Source organism: Plodia interpunctella, chromosome 6 (genome assembly GCF_027563975.2).
Source record: "Plodia interpunctella isolate USDA-ARS_2022_Savannah chromosome 6, ilPloInte3.2, whole genome shotgun sequence".
NCBI lineage: Eukaryota > Metazoa > Arthropoda > Insecta > Lepidoptera > Pyralidae > Plodia > Plodia interpunctella.
Genome location: NC_071299.1, coordinates 5,113,357 through 5,131,991, shown reverse-complemented (window position 1 = coordinate 5,131,991; position 18,635 = coordinate 5,113,357). Strand labels below are relative to the sequence as shown.

At 33.3% G+C, this 18,635-nt stretch overlaps 4 protein-coding genes across 4 annotated transcripts; all 4 read right to left on the bottom strand.

Annotated features, from left to right (window-relative positions):
* Positions 1 to 542: 542 nt before the first annotated feature.
* On the bottom strand, positions 543 to 11,400 carry LOC128670906 (glutamate receptor ionotropic, delta-2). The gene is made up of 14 exons (XM_064436030.1): positions 10,633 to 11,400; positions 10,393 to 10,517; positions 9,748 to 9,841; positions 9,029 to 9,188; positions 8,417 to 8,647; positions 8,235 to 8,343; positions 7,769 to 7,953; positions 7,201 to 7,305; positions 6,704 to 6,780; positions 3,331 to 3,517; positions 2,665 to 2,773; positions 2,328 to 2,512; positions 1,457 to 1,561; positions 543 to 1,305 (listed from the first exon to the last, which is right to left on the bottom strand). The coding sequence occupies exons 1-14, from the start codon at positions 11,325 to 11,327 to the stop codon at positions 1,204 to 1,206; spliced, it is 2,469 nt and encodes an 822-aa protein (XP_064292100.1). The 5' UTR covers positions 11,328 to 11,400; the 3' UTR covers positions 543 to 1,203.
* LOC128670992 (uncharacterized) lies at positions 4,321 to 5,925 on the bottom strand. Its single transcript, XM_064436004.1, has 2 exons — positions 4,821 to 5,925; positions 4,321 to 4,445 (listed from the first exon to the last, which is right to left on the bottom strand). The coding sequence occupies exons 1-2, from the start codon at positions 5,519 to 5,521 to the stop codon at positions 4,439 to 4,441; spliced, it is 708 nt and encodes a 235-aa protein (XP_064292074.1). The 5' UTR covers positions 5,522 to 5,925; the 3' UTR covers positions 4,321 to 4,438.
* A 2,583-nt stretch (positions 11,401 to 13,983) lies between the features above and the next one.
* On the bottom strand, positions 13,984 to 16,312 carry LOC128670957 (protein THEM6-like). The gene is made up of 3 exons (XM_053746996.1): positions 16,017 to 16,312; positions 14,545 to 14,759; positions 13,984 to 14,285 (listed from the first exon to the last, which is right to left on the bottom strand). Exons 1-3 carry the CDS (start codon positions 16,156 to 16,158, stop codon positions 14,055 to 14,057), a joined length of 588 nt encoding a protein of 195 aa, XP_053602971.1. The 5' UTR covers positions 16,159 to 16,312; the 3' UTR covers positions 13,984 to 14,054.
* A 936-nt stretch (positions 16,313 to 17,248) lies between these two features.
* On the bottom strand, positions 17,249 to 18,489 carry LOC128670956 (protein THEM6-like). Its single transcript, XM_053746995.1, has 3 exons — positions 18,290 to 18,489; positions 17,868 to 18,082; positions 17,249 to 17,507 (listed from the first exon to the last, which is right to left on the bottom strand). The coding sequence occupies exons 1-3, from the start codon at positions 18,429 to 18,431 to the stop codon at positions 17,271 to 17,273; spliced, it is 594 nt and encodes a 197-aa protein (XP_053602970.1). The 5' UTR covers positions 18,432 to 18,489; the 3' UTR covers positions 17,249 to 17,270.
* Between the last annotated feature and the right edge of the window lie 146 nt (positions 18,490 to 18,635).

Sequence of the window (18,635 nt, the reverse complement as noted above, 5' to 3'; positions counted from 1 at the left end):
TACTTTATTAATCCTTTCATTATGTAAGCATTCGTTTGTGAAAATATACAACAATGTAGCATATTCGGGTGCCCAAATATTGGGAAAAAATGTTTTCCATATGATAAAAAACTTCGAATACTATAGGATACGCTGTAAAATTTTCGAGCCAGTAAACGGTCGAAAAAAGCTCGGAACACTTCACAGGTGAAGACTTATTAAAATATAGACTTCATACACGTAAGATCTTCAGTCAAAATCAAGTTTATATCAGTTTATGACCATAGTTGATCAAGTAGGTACATAACCTAAAATAGTGTTATTATTTTCTGGATAATCCTAAATCCTTCCTTTTTCCTTTAAACTCGCACCACGATTGCGTAGAAGGTATTTTTGGTCGTAAATCTGCAATCAGTATTGAAAATTGACGCTTTTTGCCTCCATTGGCAATGTTTGTGTACCTTAGATGTACCAGTAGCGCCATCTGTGCTGAGCTTTGTGTAATATGCCTTATTGAAACCACGGAATAAAACAATATTTTAAAAAAATATTTTTAATCGGAAATAATCGAAATATCTATTGCGACATGATTATATTTAGGTAGGAACCCATAAAAAGTAATTCTATTTATGTTTAGTACCTACTCTGAAAGCAGAAGCTTAGTTCCTATTAGCGCAACGAAAACCTATTGGAAATATTCGACATTATTCTAATTACCCCATAAAGGTCTCCTTTTTAGGTCACCCTGAAAGCAAGTTGATATCTTCTTGGTAGGTTGGTATTTTGACTTAAATATTTTTAGGGAAGGTAAAGAACTGGATTCCGCGACCATCTGCACGTAGGTATACTTAACGTATGTGGGTTAGTTTCAGTTTGCATAACGGTGCCCATTTTTTAAGAATAAATTGATGTTAAAATAAATTTAATTATTATTTATAAAGAAGCTTACTTACATAGTTGTCAGTAACTCTCGCATGATCTTGAACTATCCAGTATTTGAAGTTTGTCTTCGTTCCCTTATCATGCAACTCTACATATGCAAGCAACAGGGGACCGATTTTTTTAATAATCAATGAATGCTAAACCATATTTAATAGTCACTAATAGTTTTATTTTATTTTATTCCCGTTACAAGATAGAACGACAAAAAATAAGAAGAAATAAATCAATTATTTGGAATAGCACGAAACAAAAGATAAAATTTATTTCGAGCGACAAACTATTCTAATAAAAATAATTCTTTATTAGTTTTTTATTCCATATTATCTCCATGAAGAAAAGCGCTACAGATATTAAGACGCCTAGGGCGTATATGAAGAAAACTCCCTGAAAATATAATTAAGTATTTAAAATACCTGCTAAAATATAATTAAGTATTTAAAATATTATGGATTGTGTATATGTATAATATTGTGATAAGCTGAATCATTATCTCACTTCCCAACAGACTGTTACTTCAGTCTTCAAGCTTACCTACCACTAGTTGTCGAAAATGAAGAGGCTCAACGGTATCCCCGTCCTTTCGTAGGCGAGAAAGCCTTACTTGGAGTTGTACTTCATAGTTCATATATTTCAATGCCACCTAAAATAATGAGAGAAATTAGCTCTATATAACTGCAGGACACGGTGGCGGAAGCGCGCGGCAAGGGGACCGACCATAGATAAAAGAAATATATGGGCGGACGATGATCGTTAGAATAGCATTTATTCTAGTATAAGCACGGTAAAGCTACGAACTTTTTATTTTCTTAACTATAAACACAAAAGATCAGCATTTTTTAAAAGTTATAACTTATCTGCACTTTCGGACCTCCTTCGTAGTTGTGCTACGAAATCTTTGTAGCATGCTACGAAATCGAATGTGTTTTCTGTGTGTATTCTTATGTACCTACCTTTACACATTTTATAAAACAAATTCCTCTGCCGTGTTTATCTGTCTATTCGCGAACTCTAAAACGACTGCACGGATTTTCATGCGTTTTCACCAATAGATAGTGTAATTACACTTCCTACACATTCTTTACACATTCCTGAGGAAGGTTTAGGTGTAGAATATATTATGTTTTTATACGAGCGAAGATGAAACGAACCGCTATTAATCATAAATATTTGACTAAATCCGTCGCTACACTACATTATCATGTATTCAGGACTACCTTCGATTAGTACATATATTTTAACAAGTTTTGCCCACGGCTCCCCTTGCGACAATAGGTAACCTCGATCCAATGCTCTGTTTTAAATTAAGTCAAACATACGCAGTCATTTCCTCAATAACGGAGTATATTATAGTACTAGGTATTTTATTTAACTCCGAACCGGATATTCAGCTATTAATTTAGGTATACCTGGTTTTCCCAAGCTAGTAATAAGCCTGATTCCTGAAGGCGGCCAATCAATTGATTTAGTTTCTCTGTATACGGAGAACTTTTTCTCAACATTATTACGCAATACGCATAATAGAAGTCTTCAGTCATAGTAGACAAATGAACCAATGCTTCCTTTGTTATATACTTCCTGATAGCATAATTTCCTGGAATATTTGTTGGCATTTGATACAATTAGTTGTGTAGTACGCCTAACCTTAATAATTATAAGTATGTAAGTATTACCACTGAATTATTAAAGCCAAGTAGACTTTGGCTCTTAGCTTCACTATTTCTTGATAAAGGATATTTTACTCACCTCCAGGTAGCTTTTCAAAAGGATACGCCATCTTTCTTGTAAAGCTTAATTCTTTCAGTTCTTCTGCGGATTTTACTCTGAATAAACTTACTAATTGTTTTACAAATGGCTAAAAATATTATAAATGGTTAGAATTTAATATATTTTATATATTGTACTTATATGCAGATGTATGTCCCCCGCCAAGTCGAGCAAAAAAAGCGGCACGGCCATACTATCCTTTTCTCTATTATGTTTACAGTAAGATAGCTTAACAACTTAAATACACTTTCTGTGCACAGAACAACAAGAAAGTATTATATATACTTACTTAGGTATCTACAAAGAGAACCTATATGATGTAATCTTTGGAACTACCCAACTTACTTACTGGTATCATCGACCCAAAGAGGTTTTAGACTCCGATACTTGAATTTTATAATTCCAACTCTTTCCAATTATCATACAAGGCTCGTCCTAGATAATGTTGGAATGACGAAGTGCTAAGAGACCGTTAAACAGGAACTACTTATTGTAATTAAACTAAAAATAGAGACATACTTCTTATTCCGATATTCCCATAGGAGCAAAAACACGGGGCGCTAGGTTCGGTCGCTAGTTTTCAGAGAAATATAAAAAATTCGTAAACCTGAAAGAAAAAATTAAAATAATTTAAATAATACTAACGTCAGTAGATGTGTTTAACGAATAGACCCAAGCATCCTCTGTAGCCCCCCACTCCATTCCTCGATCAACTAAATCCTGTACTGTGTCTATTGAAGGCTCGTAAGTAGGCACGGTGAACACGGACGCCAAGCCTCCTCCATAGGCATTGTCTATGACCAATCCTGATATCAGAAGCCAAGCTGTTATACTGCGGCCGGCTCAGTTTGAGACTTGAAAAAATTTTAAGATTTGATTAAAAAGGTTAGCTACATAAATAAATATATTTTTGCAATTCTCATGAGACATCTGTTAGTTATTCACTTAAAAATTTGTACTGGTCAAACATACTTGTGTAATAAGCATGCCAAACGTTATCAATAGCACTCCATCTATAGAACCTCTTTTTACAATAGTTATACATACAGATGCGAAAATGAATGTACAAAGTAACGCTATCCACATATATAAGGAGAAAGGCTTTAGAGGCACCTCCCAACTTGTTATAATTCTGAAAAAAAAAACGTAAATTGTCACTTAATTCGAAATATTTGCAAAGCAAAGATAATGGTTACAAAAGATGAAGGTATAAAGTAGACAAATAAACTTTCTGAATTGATAAATACCACTGAAATATAAATATATAATACCTGGGCGAAGGAGCGACACAGGTTACAGCAGATCTTATAGTAGTTGTAGTGAAATCTAAGTAAACGTATTCCTCGTACCAATAAAACAAAGAAGCTGCAAACAATAATAGACTGTAGTTGATAATATTATAATAGTCAATAATATATAATATTAAAATGGTAAATATCTTCGAACTTATTTTAGTTTTACTGTAACGCGTAATATTTCTGGATTTATTTTTCGTTTTATCTACCGCCAAATATTCTAGGAAGTACACAGGGCCAGATAAATCTGACCCCTACCTTACCACATATTATCTTCCTGTACTTTACACATATATATACAAATTATATTATACCTATACCGATGTCCGCACGATCTGCCACTAGATTCCCCAGAATCCCGACGCCTGTTCGGTTTGGATATATTTCACCCCATTGATGCTCATCTTCATTCCTTATTATTTCAACAGCACAATTCAGCCATCTTTAAAAATGTTATTCTACAATCTACAATCGTATATTTACTAAGCACCTATGCTAATATAAAGTTTAAAAAAATCAAATTTAGATAAACTGTGCTTATATTATAAACACAGTTTAGCTAAATTTGAGTATATATAATAATAAATCGTATGTATTTCAAAGAGTTTACACCCAATCATACGCTAAAACCTTCCTTGGGGTTCGTATATATTGCGTTATATATTACTAAAAACCACATGAAAATCCGTTCAGTATTTTTTTTGTTTATCGCGAACAAACAAACAGAATGACTTGGCAGGGGAGACTTTATGTAACGTGAAGATATCAATTATGTTAATAGTATAACTTACTTTACATTGATCAGACTTCAATTAAATTACGTAATTTTATTAATCATACCTGCAGAACTCATCTACGAGTCTGACTTCCGTCCCATCGCGGCCGATTGGCTCTATAGCCTCATCGATGTCCAATATAATGTAAGGTTCATAGCTGAACGCAGCTACCTTCACAGTCTTCCCATATAAATTAGACATATCATGAGGAAACAGATTAATATTATCCCGGAATTTCTGTGTGCAAGAGCGCCATTGGTCTATGTAGACTGGCTGACTGATCTCGTCATTAGCTCCAACATATTTATGGGTCACCAAATCAAACGTTTGACAATGTTTGTCCAAAACGTTATGTGAAGGTATAATCATCAAGAGATTTGCCACAAAGCTGGTTTGATTCAAGGATAAAATATTTAAGAGTTTATCAGCATGAGATTTATCTTCTTGGAAAGGTAAAATTACTATTTTCCTGTCACTTCTTCTTGTATTTCCCAAATGATTGACTTCTTCAAAATACTCTATGAATATTTCCGGTGATTTAAGCCGCACAATGTAATCTGAGCAGCCCTTTTCGGATGCTTCCAGAATTTGCTTCGTCAAATTTTCATTTTTATTTGAAACTGAAATGTAAGTGTAGCTAACTGGATACTGGCAATTGATAGATGATTCCGCTAATATGGTTAAGCAATATGACACGTTAAAATATTGATTCACAATCGTTTGCAACAAAATCTCTAGAGGCAAAACTGAGTGAAAATTAAGCATAGTGGTGAACTAACTTCTGTGAGTGGACTCCAGTGGAGTGCCATTTAATATTATTTTCTACTGACTGCGCTATTTATACGATTGGCTATATTATTTTTAAATATAGGTTTTAGTTTCTATTATATAATAAATTACTAAGTATTTACGTAGATCGAATAAAAAATGAAAAATATTTGCAATTATCATAAGTAGGTATAGGTAATATGTTAGGGATCAATGACGTTATTATATTTTCTAACTGGCAGTTTAGCATGCATTATCGATGCATGCATGTAGTACTTATCTAAAATAGTTTACTTCCACATATATTATCTGATAAAAAAATTGTGTAAAATTTGTGTTTAAGACATGATATATATAAAACTAAATGAACAAAACGTACTTAACGTTTTGTACATTTCGTTTTATATGTATTATATAAATTTTTTGGAAAATTTTCAATAATTGTATTGAAAATATTATCAATTTTTTATTTATTTATTTCAACTTTGTCATTTTTTATTAATGATATGAATTCGTCCTCTTATTTTTTTAATATCTATATGTATAAGACCTACATTTGTTAATTGACGTCTTTGGAGAAAAGGCCTCGGTGAAGTTTGTTGCACCGCTTCTTCTTCACCTGCGCTTTGGAAGTCGGCAGTAAACTTATAGTTTAAGTATTATTTTTTTTGACGTTAATAAGTGATGTATAAATTCCTATATTGAATAAAGAATTTCGAATTTGAATTTGTGTAAAAATTATATAACTTCCGATCGGTGCCCAATATGCAGTCATTGAGATATCATAAATCTACGGAACTTGTAACAAATAAGGATTTTCTGCTTAGCTGCAACAATGAAGCTCATTACGCAATCAAAGAGATAGGCATACAGTAATGTGGTAACTATTGTTTACGCAGGTCTTCAAAGAAATGTATCGTTGGTAATTGGACTTAATGGTAACTGCGACTTAACACTTAGAATATTTATCGAAGACATGAATGTAATAGTTGACTATTCTAATGGTAAGGGCCCTGAGTAATGGGTATACTGTAGTCTTGTGCTATAGGTGCTACCAGTTCTAAACAAAAAACAAAAAAATCAATGATATTGAAATAGCACACAACAAAAGAAAAAAATTAAATTATTTAATTAACACAATTATTTATTTCTGCGATTTTTTAAATTGATGTTTTATGTTTTCTGTTCCACACTATCTCCATGAAGAAAAGCGCTACGGAAATTAAAACGCCTAGGGCGTATATGAAGAAAACTCCCTGAAAAATAAATAATTAAGTATTTAAAGTTCTTGCTTGAAATCTTATGCATTGTATACGCTGAAGGTAAGGAAAATTACATTTTAATAAATTTATTTTATACCCAAATATATTTTATACTCATAGTCACTCACTATATAAATATAAAATCTTACTAGGTAGGTATTAAGTACCTAACTATAAAAAAGAATATGAAAATTTGATAAATGAACCCGTTTTCAAAATAATCTAACCCTGATCGAAATTCAAATTCCAACATTATTCCATGTGGAATACAACATGTGTAAAGGCATTATTTAGATGTATTAGATAGTTAAGTTTTTTTTTTGTATATTTTCATCTAAACGAAACTAATCTTTCACCACTTTATAAAGACAAAAGTTAAAAAAAGTCTTGGATATAAACATGTTACTTATTTACCACCACATGTCGAAAATTAAGTGGTTCAAAGGCCTCCACTTCCTTGCGCGCCCGAGAATATCTCACTTCAAGCTGAACCTCGAAATTCATGTGCTTCAGAACGACCTAAAACATAATATTTTTTTTTTATTTCTTGTAATGGCTAAACTTTATCCGTCACTCGTTGACTCATAAATGGCAAAATTTTCTATTAGCAATCAGAACTCACACTACTGGGCAAAAGCAAAAGCCATTCTGTCATGGTATCAATCCCTGGTCCTTTCCATCCATGCCATGACATGACCCTAGTCCTACTCCTACCTCACTTTCTGTACATGTATGTTGGCCTCAATTTTTTTGCAAAAATGAATAATATTGCTCATGCTCTCAACAGCCTTGCTTATTGAGCAAATTCATTTGTTATTTACTCTAATGGATTCTAATGTTGAACATGTTATTTAAAATATAATAAATAAAACCTTTATAAATTAATATAAAAAAATACTTAATGAAGTTTACAAAATATGAGTAAAAGTTTTAAAATATATTTATATCCTTAGCATGTTGCTTCACAGCTTAACATGCTTACCTGAGTTTCCCAGGCTAGTATTAGACCAGAAGCATGGAGGCGTCCCAGAAACTGACTTATTTTTTCAGTGTAAGGGGAACTTTTTCGTAACATAACCACACTTTGCTCGTAATAGAAATCTTCTTGCATAACGGTCAAATCGATCAGAGCCTCCTGAGTTATATAATCACCGATTGCAAAATTGCCTGAAATTGTAATAATAAATAAATAATCCTAATAATCATCTTATCAATGTGGGGTCTATACATCTTGTCAGTTTCTTCCGCTTTTCCCGGTCTATAATGCTTTTTCCATTCCATGTCATTTTCAAAATAAGTAAATGGTAACTTCTCTATATGGTATACTTATCATGAAATACCACTATGTTTTTGTACCTATAATAAGTGTAACATAATGTCACCATCATCAACCTTTAGTGACCAATTGCTGGATATATATATAGTAGCTTTAGAATGTAGGAGTTTACCTGCTGGGAGTTTTTCGATAGAGTAAGCCAACTTTCTTGTAAAACTTTTTTCCTTCAAATCTTCGGCTGTCATTACTCTGAAGAGACTTACTAATTGTTTGATTAATGGCTAAAATGAAAATTTCATTGTTCTAAAAGGTTTGTTCATTTACATACTTTACAACTGAAAGTTGATTACGTACATCATGTGAATTTGTTATAGAAAATATCCACGCATCGTGTGTAGCCCCCCACTGCATTCCTCTATCAACTAAATCTTGTACAGTGTCTATAGATGGCTCATATTTAGGCACTGTAAATACCGAAGCTAAACCTCCTCCGTAAGCATTGTCTAAAACTAAACCCGATATCAGAAGCCACGCAGTAACACTTCTGATGCGCCAGGTCGTGCCAACGGCGGACTCGGGCTGAGACTAAAAGACAATGTAAAACTTAAACGACGTTGATTTGATAGATATTGACAAAAAAACTAATCCAAAAAATACAAAGTAGACAGATATACATATAGATAGAAAAAAACGTGTCGCACTCCGGGAGTGCCGGCAGAAGTGAAAACTTGAATATTAACGTTGTGCACTTTTGACGTCTTACGAATTTTCGATCAGGGTCACGTGTCCTGATGCGAGTTAAACATTTTTTACCCATCACAAAATGTGCACAACGCCGCTAAAGAAGTTTTCACTTCCTAAAAACCACATAGACAATGAAAATAAATATGTGCTGCAGTAGAAATACAAAAGGTGGTAGTGGTATTATAAAAAGAAATATGTTACACGTATAGTGTACTTACTCACTTGAGTAATCAGCATACCAAATGTTGTTAGTCCAACCCTATCTGAAGAACACCTTTTAGCTATTGTAAGACATATACACGCAAAAATGAATGTAAATATTAATGCTATCCACATGTTCAAGTTAAATGGCATTAATGGCATCTCCCAGCTTGCTAACAATCTGAAAAGTCACAATAATATCGTACTATTGTGGAAGATTAAAAAATCCTAACTATCCTAAGTAATAAAAATAAATGCGAAAGTAAGTTTGTTTATTTGTTACTCTTCACGTTCTATCTACTTACTTAATCAATCTTCTTGAAATTTTATATTTACATATAATTTGAAGTATGAAGAAGGACATAGAGTACCTTTCATACCGGAAAAATATATCTTCGTGGCGAAGCTGCGGGCAAAAGCTTGTAAACTAATAACATAACACTTTTTATCTTGTCAGCTTTGTCGTGTAAATAATAATATAATCGACTCCTGATTTTTTTCATCATTTAATGAATAATCTAATTATTAGATAACAAATATACTAAAACGTACTATAGTCTCATTTTGTAAATTGTTACATTAACAGCGAAATAATATAAGCAAAATTGGAACAAAAATGATGAAATGAATTTCTTTATTGCATTGAACATGGTACGATCAGGTATATACATAATATTTGTAATATTATGGTATCACATGTTAGCGATCATCACCACGATAAGATTTGGTCTTTGTCTTACCTGGGCGAAGGGGCAACACAAGTTATGGCAGTTCTTACAGTTGGAATCGAAAAATCCAACTGTACGTATTCTTCATACCATGAATACAAAGCACCTGAAAATCAAATCAAAGAATCTACTTGCATGAGGATATAATTCGAAACCTTGTCTTCCATAAAGATAGCTTATTCCAAAATTTCTAAAAATGGCGTAGTGCAGATAAGCAAACGAGACTAAAAGAGCGATCAAAGAAACTCATGGTTCAAACACGGATCCTTTGACTGGATTCATGTTCTTTGTGAAGAATAACTTGACCTTGAACTTGAATAAATTGAAGACCTCGGTGGCGCAGTGGTAAGATTCTTGCCACTGAACCGAGAGGTCCCGGGTTCGATCCCCGGTCGGGTCATGATGGAAAATGATCTTTTTCTGATTGGCCCGGGTCTTGGATGTTTATCTATATATGTATTTATTATAAAATATAGTATCGTTGAGTTAGTATCCCATAACATAAGTCTCGAACTTACTTTGGGGCTAGCTCAATCTGTGTGATTTGTCCTAATATATATTTATCTTGTAGTTGATTCTCTATACTAATAAGTAAACCAACCTACCAAACTACTTTACCCACAATACATGTACTTAAAATCAATGATCTATACAAACTTATTCCGGCATCAGCGCGATCCTCCACAACATGGCCAAGAATACCCACACCAGTCCGGTTCTCGTATATTTCACCCCATTCGTGGTCGTCATCTCTTATTATTTTAACTGTGCAATTCACCCATCTACAAAAAAAAAAGATTCAAGTACCAAACCTCAACAACCGTAACAAAAGCTTGTATAATATCTATACATAATATCAATGATAGAAATCATTTACTACTTGCAAACTTAACTTACTTGCAAAATTCGTCCATAACTCTCATTTCTGTGCCGTCACGTCCTGTTATTTCATGTTCTATACTATCAATATCCAACAAAGTATATGGTTTGTATGTGAAACAAGCTATCTTGAACGTCTTCCCGTACAAATTAGACATGTCATGAGGGAAGAGATTCACATTGCCATGAAATTTATCAGTGCAAGAGTTCCATTGATCCAAGTTGACTAGCTGACTGCTTTCGTCGTCGGAACCAACATAATTGTGAGTCACAAGATCGTATGATTGACATTCATCGCCCGATATATTAGCTGACGGAACTATCATTAGGAGATGAGGAACAAAGCTTGTCTGTTTCAAGGATAAAATATCTAATAATTTATTAGTATCGTATTCATCATTTTCTGCAGGCAGAAAAACTATTTTTCTATTACTTCTTCTAGTATTTCCCAACTGATTGACTTCGTCAAAAGAAACCATGAACAAGTTCGGTTCTCTTACTCGCACTATATAATCTGAACATCCCTTCTCCGATACATCAAGCATTTGACCAGTTAAGTTGTCATTTGGAACTATGTAAGTAAAACTTACAGGGTACATACAGTTTATAGGTGTTTCCGCTACTACAGTCAAACAGTATGATATGCCTAAATATTGATTGATGATTGTTTGCAATAAAACCTCGATGGGCGAAACAAACGCGATATGAATCATTGTGATGAACTGAATGCCAGAAATCTAAATAGTGTTATCGTTATAAATACCGATAACACTGTTTAGGTTTCAGTTTTTTTATGTCATTCAAATAGAATTGATTGTGCATTTTGTAAAGTTAGTACGGCCGCAATTATCAAACATTTGTATTTACTTTATGAGCTTTTGTTTATAGGGATCCGTAACTTGATGAATCATTTATTCGAAGGAGAACATTAAGTTTACTCTAATACCTACCTGCCTGTACTGAAATGACTAACTATAATAAATTACATACATTACATATTAAAATAAATATACGCAATAATAATAATAATTTTGTCACAAAATATGCTTCTAGTCCATAAATATTATGAGAATATAGTGCACCACCTTATTTATTTTTTCAATTTTCGATAAATCGAATGTGTACCCTCGATATATATCTTTTCTATATTGCTCTAGTACATATTATCAATTACAACTCAAAGTAAAAATATTTTTTTATTTGACCAAAGTAATTTTCTGAGCATTTACTTAGGTACTTACATAATATAAATTTTCTCCAACGGTACGTTATAAATGAAATAAACACATTGAAAGAAATTGATATTTGCTACTTATCTTTCACTAGATACCTACATGCATTACGTACATGGACCTTATGTTTACCAAAGGAAACAAATATACGGAACTTGTTGGCAATAATCGTGGGCTCAATATTAATGGTCCTCATCATTACGCAGTCAAAGAGATATTCAGTCAAGCAATATGTAGTTTCAGTGTTTACATAGATTTTTCAAAGAAAATTTATGATTGGTAATTGCGATGTTGATGACTACGATTAATAATTCTAACCATTTTGCTGTTTGAACTCATGTGCAGGTTTCTATAGAACGTAAGTTATAAGTTTGTTTTATTAAAAGCCTAGTCACAAAGCCCGAGGTCAGTGTAAATAATAAACCTTTCAATGTAACTACCGAATCTTAAAGAAATAAAAATGGAACAGATTTATTTACATCTTGAACAGGTAAAATTTTTGAAATTCGCCTTTAATTATACGACTTGCCGCCTGCCAGGCATCAACCCTCCCTAGGAAGGCTCTGTCCCTTAGTCGACTCTGATGAAATCCGCGAGAGATATACGGACCGGTCATATTCTACGACAGAAGCACAAGCTGTAATTGCAAAATTGCAATCGCATTGCAAAAAAGCTGTTATAGCAACTATATAAAGTGGTTGTTTTCGTAAAAAAAAAAACATATATATTATTTCAGGGACTAATAACAAGAATACAGCCACTAAAGCTAAAGCTAATGGATATTATGTTATTGTTTCAAGACACGACACACGCGGCTAGCGCCACCCCGCCGACGACAGTCTACTCGTCTCTGCTACTTTGATACTTGATTTTAAATTGTACTACAAAAAAAAACACGAAAATAAAATCAACTCTCATTAAAATTATAAAACATTGTTCTATTCAGAATTAAGTAGGTACTTATTTAAATCTTTTTTTCAGTAATTACTACATATTTAGTGTAGGTAGATAAGTATTTTAAATAATTCGCTAATTTCTATGAATTGTTTATACTTATTTAAAAATGCTTATTTAAGATGTTCTTTTCAATACAGCTAAAAGTAATACTTATTACAGTGTTTATTATTTTTATTATTCGCGTTTTAAAGTGACAAACTTGATACATTTTCAAATCAAATTTGATGAACACAAAATGAAGTAACAATGGTTTGGTACCTACAGTGCAGTATATTTTCAAAATAACTACGTACAAATATCAAAACTTCTTAATCACCATGTGTCGTGTGTGGTCGGTAGACATCCTAAACAGAGCTAATAAGGGAAGCCCAAAAAACTCGAGCTACTTCACACACATTCCTACAGCTAATAGCGTAATGCAGTTGCCGCCGCCGCGCCACCAACGAATTGTTTCAAAAATAAATAATCAGTTAATCTAACTACCTATTTTCATGAAACGGTTGAAAATAAGGTAAGAGATTTCCTTTGTGATTTTTATGGTTATTTTATATCTATATTATACATATATAGATTATTAACCTAAGTTCGAAAGAATCAATTCCCATATCGCTACAGATACTTTTATATAGTATGCATGCATACTACTATAACCGAGAATTAAATGTTTATGTTTGTCTTGTAATCATTCCTGGCTATATATAATTTTAGATCATCACATGTCTATCAATAAAGGCCATAATCAATTGTCTATCGCACTTTCTGGTTTACTATAAATCCATAATCTTGTGTGCACAGCGCGCAGATTTCATAAACAGTAACTTTACACTGAGCGTCACATGATGGAGTACTGCACTAACTCATAAAATGAGTAGAGTACAGAAAAGGATAATAACCAAGTCATGATTTTTTGTACTCCTATTTAAACCACTCCAATTTAAACGGTCCTTATAAACAGCCCCCTCGAGGGAATAGAATTTATGTATTTGCAAAGAGGGCTTCTATTTCAAATTTCTTTATTTTGCTTATTTCGGAAGAGCCGATTTCTATTCTGTATCCACAATAGTTTAAAGGTAAGTCTCGCTCTCGTGTAATTCGATACTTTTGTCGCACTGCACTTTTTACCATCTGTTATACCTACCGGCATGTTGTTTATACGATAAAAAAAATTAAAAGACAGAACTGGCAACCGCAACCATTCTTTATTTGTAGAAAAATAAATACTTTTACGAATTAGAGCCCCAGTTAAAAAAATCAATCCTTCTTTCTAAGTTTAGCGCTAGATATCTCGATAGCTTGCAGCCAGTGGTTGATTTCTTCTGGACATTCAGGTTTCTGTTCAGCGCCAGGGATGCCCTTGAAGAGCGTAGCCGCGTCCACGTTGATGAGGTTCTGTCTGGAGAGCACCACGGCGCGGACGAAGCCGTCGTTCAGCGTGATGAACTTCTGCTCTATGAAGAGCGTTTTGTCCTCCCAATACACTAGCTGAAGATAAAATAAAATAACTTGTTTAAAATTACTATGTCGAAAGTTGTACCTAATTAACTAATTACTTATCTGATTTAATTACTATGCAACTATTATGCAGAAATATTTATTTTTGCCAGTAGGCTGAAATTGATATTTTTTCCACTTTTTGGACATAATTTGATTTGACATGATTGACACAATTTTTTGGTGTATCAATTTGTTTAGTTTTAAATACAAATCATAGGTAGTTCACAGAAATGTATTATATTCTCACCTTAGTCTCAACCTTGTAAGCAGTGAATATAGGTATAGTCCTCCTGTATCTGATGCTGGAGGCGCCCTGAAGTGCGTGTCCGTCAACCTGCTTGATGTTAGCGTAGATACCAGTGCGGTCGTAAAAGTGAAACCGCGCGAAATCCAGCTCGCGCACATAACGCGCATTGTTCATGTGACGCAGGAAAATGTCCACGTCTTGCGTTGTACAGAAGCCTAGAGACAGATACACAGACACATTAAACTTATAACTTATACAGAAGGAGAGGTTCTGAAGTCAGGGGAAAAACTCTTATTCATTATCTCATGAAATATTAAGATTTGCATACAATACAGAATTATGTCAACATTTTCAACAATTAAGGTAATTGTTGAAAATGTTGACATAATACTGATTAATACTGTGTACAAAAACATGAGACGACTAGGTTGTTCTATAAGTATATGACACCTAACTCAGTTGAAGAAAATAATAAGAATCATCTCATCTTTTAAGAACGACGTTCTTGTCTGTGGAGTATTTTCCACTCGTATTATATAAAATTTATTATTTATGTAGTGACGTAAAAGTTATTATACTTACCTACCTACTTACATTATCGACCACATTTGAAATGGGATTTAATAAGAGACCAGAGTGACATAAGACTGATGAGGAAATGCCGGTGCTGGTAATTACAGAACTTACCTAGGTATATTTTTTTTATTTTAGTCAAAAGTCACCTACAATTCTAAGCATAGAAATAATAAACCACTTACCGTCATCATATTGTAACGTTATTGGCCCTAAAAGCGAAAGTCTGTCTGTTTGTCACGCTTTGAGGCTGCTGGACCGGTTTTGATGAAATTAGGAATAGATATATATTTAATGACCCGAGGACATACATTGGCTACCATAAGCTAGGCAACGGGCAATAGCCATAATAATGAAACTATTTCTGGAGGTGCCATTAGAACTCAATAATCCCACCCTTGGACTCCACCGACTAGAACTTTGTTCCTAAATAAATTCCATTTCATTAGTTTCGTTCCATCAAAGTTTTTGTCAAAAAGTTATTTTAAAAAAATTGTTTTAACACGTTGATTACTAATGTGTTATCCTACAAAGGACTTTAGCTTTTTTCCTAACTTGTTATGCTGTGCCGTAGATAAGTATGTCTATGTTATACTTATAGGTAGGTATTTATGTTTTAATTTCGACTTGACTTTTTCATCAATCAACCATTTATTTGTCAATACAAGACTACTCATTCTACGGTTACAAAAAGTACCTAAATTTTATTTGTTTTATTTACCAACATAGTACCTATTATATTAGGAATTTATTATCTATACGTAAGGTTAGAAATATTAATCCAGGACTAAAATAACAGCATGGTGATATAAAAAAAGATTAAACACAACCGGGACTGTAACTAGGTACCTACTTACTTGTTTATTTTTATTTCATAGGTAGATCATACAAAAGCTTACCATAAATCGTTGTCGTGTCATTGATTCCACACTTCTTTTGGAACAGTCGGCCAATGCCGATGGTGAAGGCTATTCTAAGGAAGTAGTTTACATCCCACAAAATGTACAGGAGAGCCACAATGGTCGTAATTATGCAAAACATTTTGTAATTCTACTAAAATTAAGTATGTAGGCTCCGCGTGATAATAAAGTACTGTTATACGTAGCCGGCGAAGAACGCAGTTTGGACTATCTGACAAAAAATATTTTGCGCGTGGCAGAAAATCTAACTATCGACTAAGCTATGAAAATTTAATATTTACGTTGTAAGTGGTGCCCTCACTTTAATACCAATATAGGTTTGACAGACTGTATATGGCTGTCATAATGGCCGTGGAGTCAGTGAACCGGTTCTCCGACTTGAAGTTAGACGCGGACGATCGAAGTTCAAGTTTTTGCATAAATTGCTGATTGACCCGTCATCAATTACCAAGTAAAATTTAAACACAAAGCTATTGTAATTAAGTATCCATACAGAAGTAAACAGTTAACTTTATAAATGTCAACATTTAATTTAGCCTTAAATCAATATCATTATCTTCTTTGTGTTAGTTGTCTCATTTTACACTACCTATACTTACGTTTTTCTTTACGAGTCCTAACATGAAAACAAACTCCACAGTAATTGTTGAATTTTAAAGTAAACATTTATGAACCACAAAAGTGTTTTTAAAAGTCTATTTTTTTATATTCGTCTATTTTCTCTTCTTCATAGTCGTATTCCTCATGGCTAAAGGTGATGGTCATTACGTGGAATGAAACACACACAACAACTTTCTTGGCATTGTTAATGGAGTGGTTTGCCATTGCATCTCCATTTCACACACAGTAGTCAATAGTAATGAACCATGTAGTGTGCAGGTTTCCTCACGATGTTTTCCTTCAACGGAAGCAAGTGGTGGTGGATAAAAACTAGGTACTATACGTGAGTAAGATTGGTATACAAACTCGTATGACACCGGTAGAATTCGAACCTGGGATCTTTCGATCCACAGGTGTCTTAACCATTACACCACCACCGCTTCAAATCCGCTTCAAAATCATAAAAGTATGTAAAATAAATTTGTATGTGTCATTTACCTATATGGTAAGATTTTTTACGTACTTAATAAGACATGTAAGAAAGAATTTACAATGTTGTTATTCTTAGTTGACATGTATTATAAAAAAAAAATTAAAACACTATACTTGCCACTAATTATTTTATTTTCTACTTCATATTTTTTTAAATTTTAAACTAGAAATTTCATTACTTCGTATCCAATGGCTTATATATTCTGGACATGAGGGTGAATTTTCCGCCCCCTTTAGTTCATGCAATAAAGCCTCCGTAGAGTTTCTGTCTTTCCCAATAGGGTGTTGGCGGGACACAATCACATGTCTTAACTTTCCGTCAGATAGTGTGGCCACTTCGTGTTCCAGGAATAGTGATCGATCATCCCAGTATACCAGCTAAAAAAGACAGTGGTTAGTGAACTTACATTTTAACTTTGAAGGTTTTAAAGGTATATTAAAAATAGGGAATTTTTAAACGCAACGCAGTCGCCACATTTTGTTTGTATGACGAAGTAAAGGAAGTAAAAGTATAAATATTTACATTATTAGGAGATACAAAATTTTATGTTCTTATGTAATTCTTTTTTAACCATATTATTGTAGTAACTTTGCATCTCTTCAAAGTATTCTCAATATGTCTTTCAGTGTCATACTCAATTAAGTATGTTAATTTGGCTGGTGATTTAAAATAACTTCCGCATACTGTACAGTCAGAGATAGGTAAACAAAATGAAAGTCGTTGAATTTTTATCCTACCTTAGTGGTTATTTTATATATTTGAAATAATCCAACTGGCTCGCATGTGGTGCTAAGTGTGCATCCTTGCAAAGACGATATTTTGAGAATTTGGCTTCGCTCGTAGATACCGGTCCGGTCGTAAAAGTGAAAACGTGCTATGTCGATCTCGCGGAGTAGCCTGGCTAGCCGAAGACTTCTAAAGCTCTCGTCACAGTCTAGGTAGGTGCAAATACCTGAAATGGTAAAACAGTTTTAGATTCTACGTATAGTAATCATCATCCACCAATCCTTATCTCTGACGATCAGTTATAGATAAAGTGTGTTATACCTTCTACATTTTAGAAGGTATAACACACTTATGTAAAAACTTTCAATACTTGTGGGAGTATGCAACAGGGAAAGCGCTAGAATAATAATGTATTATGTTAAATATAACTCACCGTAAATAGTGGTAGGGTCATGTAGAGAATATGACTTTTCCAACATTCTTCCGCTTAAAATAGTAAATAAAGTGCGTAAGACATAATTTACGTCGTAAATTATGTACAATATTAAAATTACTACCAAAATATAATAATACATTTTAGTTGAAACGTGAATCAGTTGTAATGCACACTTTAAACAATGAGTAAACTGTTTCAAAGGCTCATTATAATATAATGGATATACTGGAGTAGGCATTATTTGGTTTCAAACATTAGGTAGGGACATATCAATCAATGTAAATTGTAAATTTTTGATCCACACCTACTAGAAAGACATGGAATAAAAACACGTAACTATTAA

What these genes read in the sequence shown, in the direction of transcription:
- LOC128670992 (XM_064436004.1), bottom strand. Translation starts at nt 5,521, where the DNA reads ATGCTTAATTTTCACTCAGTTTTGCCTCTAGAGATTTTGTTGCAAACG.
- LOC128670906 (XM_064436030.1), bottom strand. Translation starts at nt 11,327, where the DNA reads ATGATTCATATCGCGTTTGTTTCGCCCATCGAGGTTTTATTGCAAACA. An exon ending in TCGCGCTGATGCCGGAATAA is followed by an intron (nt 9,842 to 10,392) that starts GTTTGTATAGAT and finishes TTTGATTTTCAG; the next exon opens with GTGCTTTGTATTCATGGTAT. An exon ending in TTCATTTTCGACAACTAGTG is followed by an intron (nt 1,306 to 1,456) that starts GTAGGTAAGCTT and finishes TTATATTTTCAG; the next exon opens with GGAGTTTTCTTCATATACGC.
- LOC128670957 (XM_053746996.1), bottom strand. Translation starts at nt 16,158, where the DNA reads ATGTTTTGCATAATTACGACCATTGTGGCTCTCCTGTACATTTTGTGG. An exon ending in TGACACGACAACGATTTATG is followed by an intron (nt 14,760 to 16,016) that starts GTAAGCTTTTGT and finishes ATCTGTCTCTAG; the next exon opens with GCTTCTGTACAACGCAAGAC. An exon ending in CTTACAAGGTTGAGACTAAG is followed by an intron (nt 14,286 to 14,544) that starts GTGAGAATATAA and finishes TTTTATCTTCAG; the next exon opens with CTAGTGTATTGGGAGGACAA.
- LOC128670956 (XM_053746995.1), bottom strand. Translation starts at nt 18,431, where the DNA reads ATGTATTATTATATTTTGGTAGTAATTTTAATATTGTACATAATTTAC. An exon ending in TGACCCTACCACTATTTACG is followed by an intron (nt 18,083 to 18,289) that starts GTGAGTTATATT and finishes TTACCATTTCAG; the next exon opens with GTATTTGCACCTACCTAGAC. An exon ending in TATATAAAATAACCACTAAG is followed by an intron (nt 17,508 to 17,867) that starts GTAGGATAAAAA and finishes TGTCTTTTTTAG; the next exon opens with CTGGTATACTGGGATGATCG.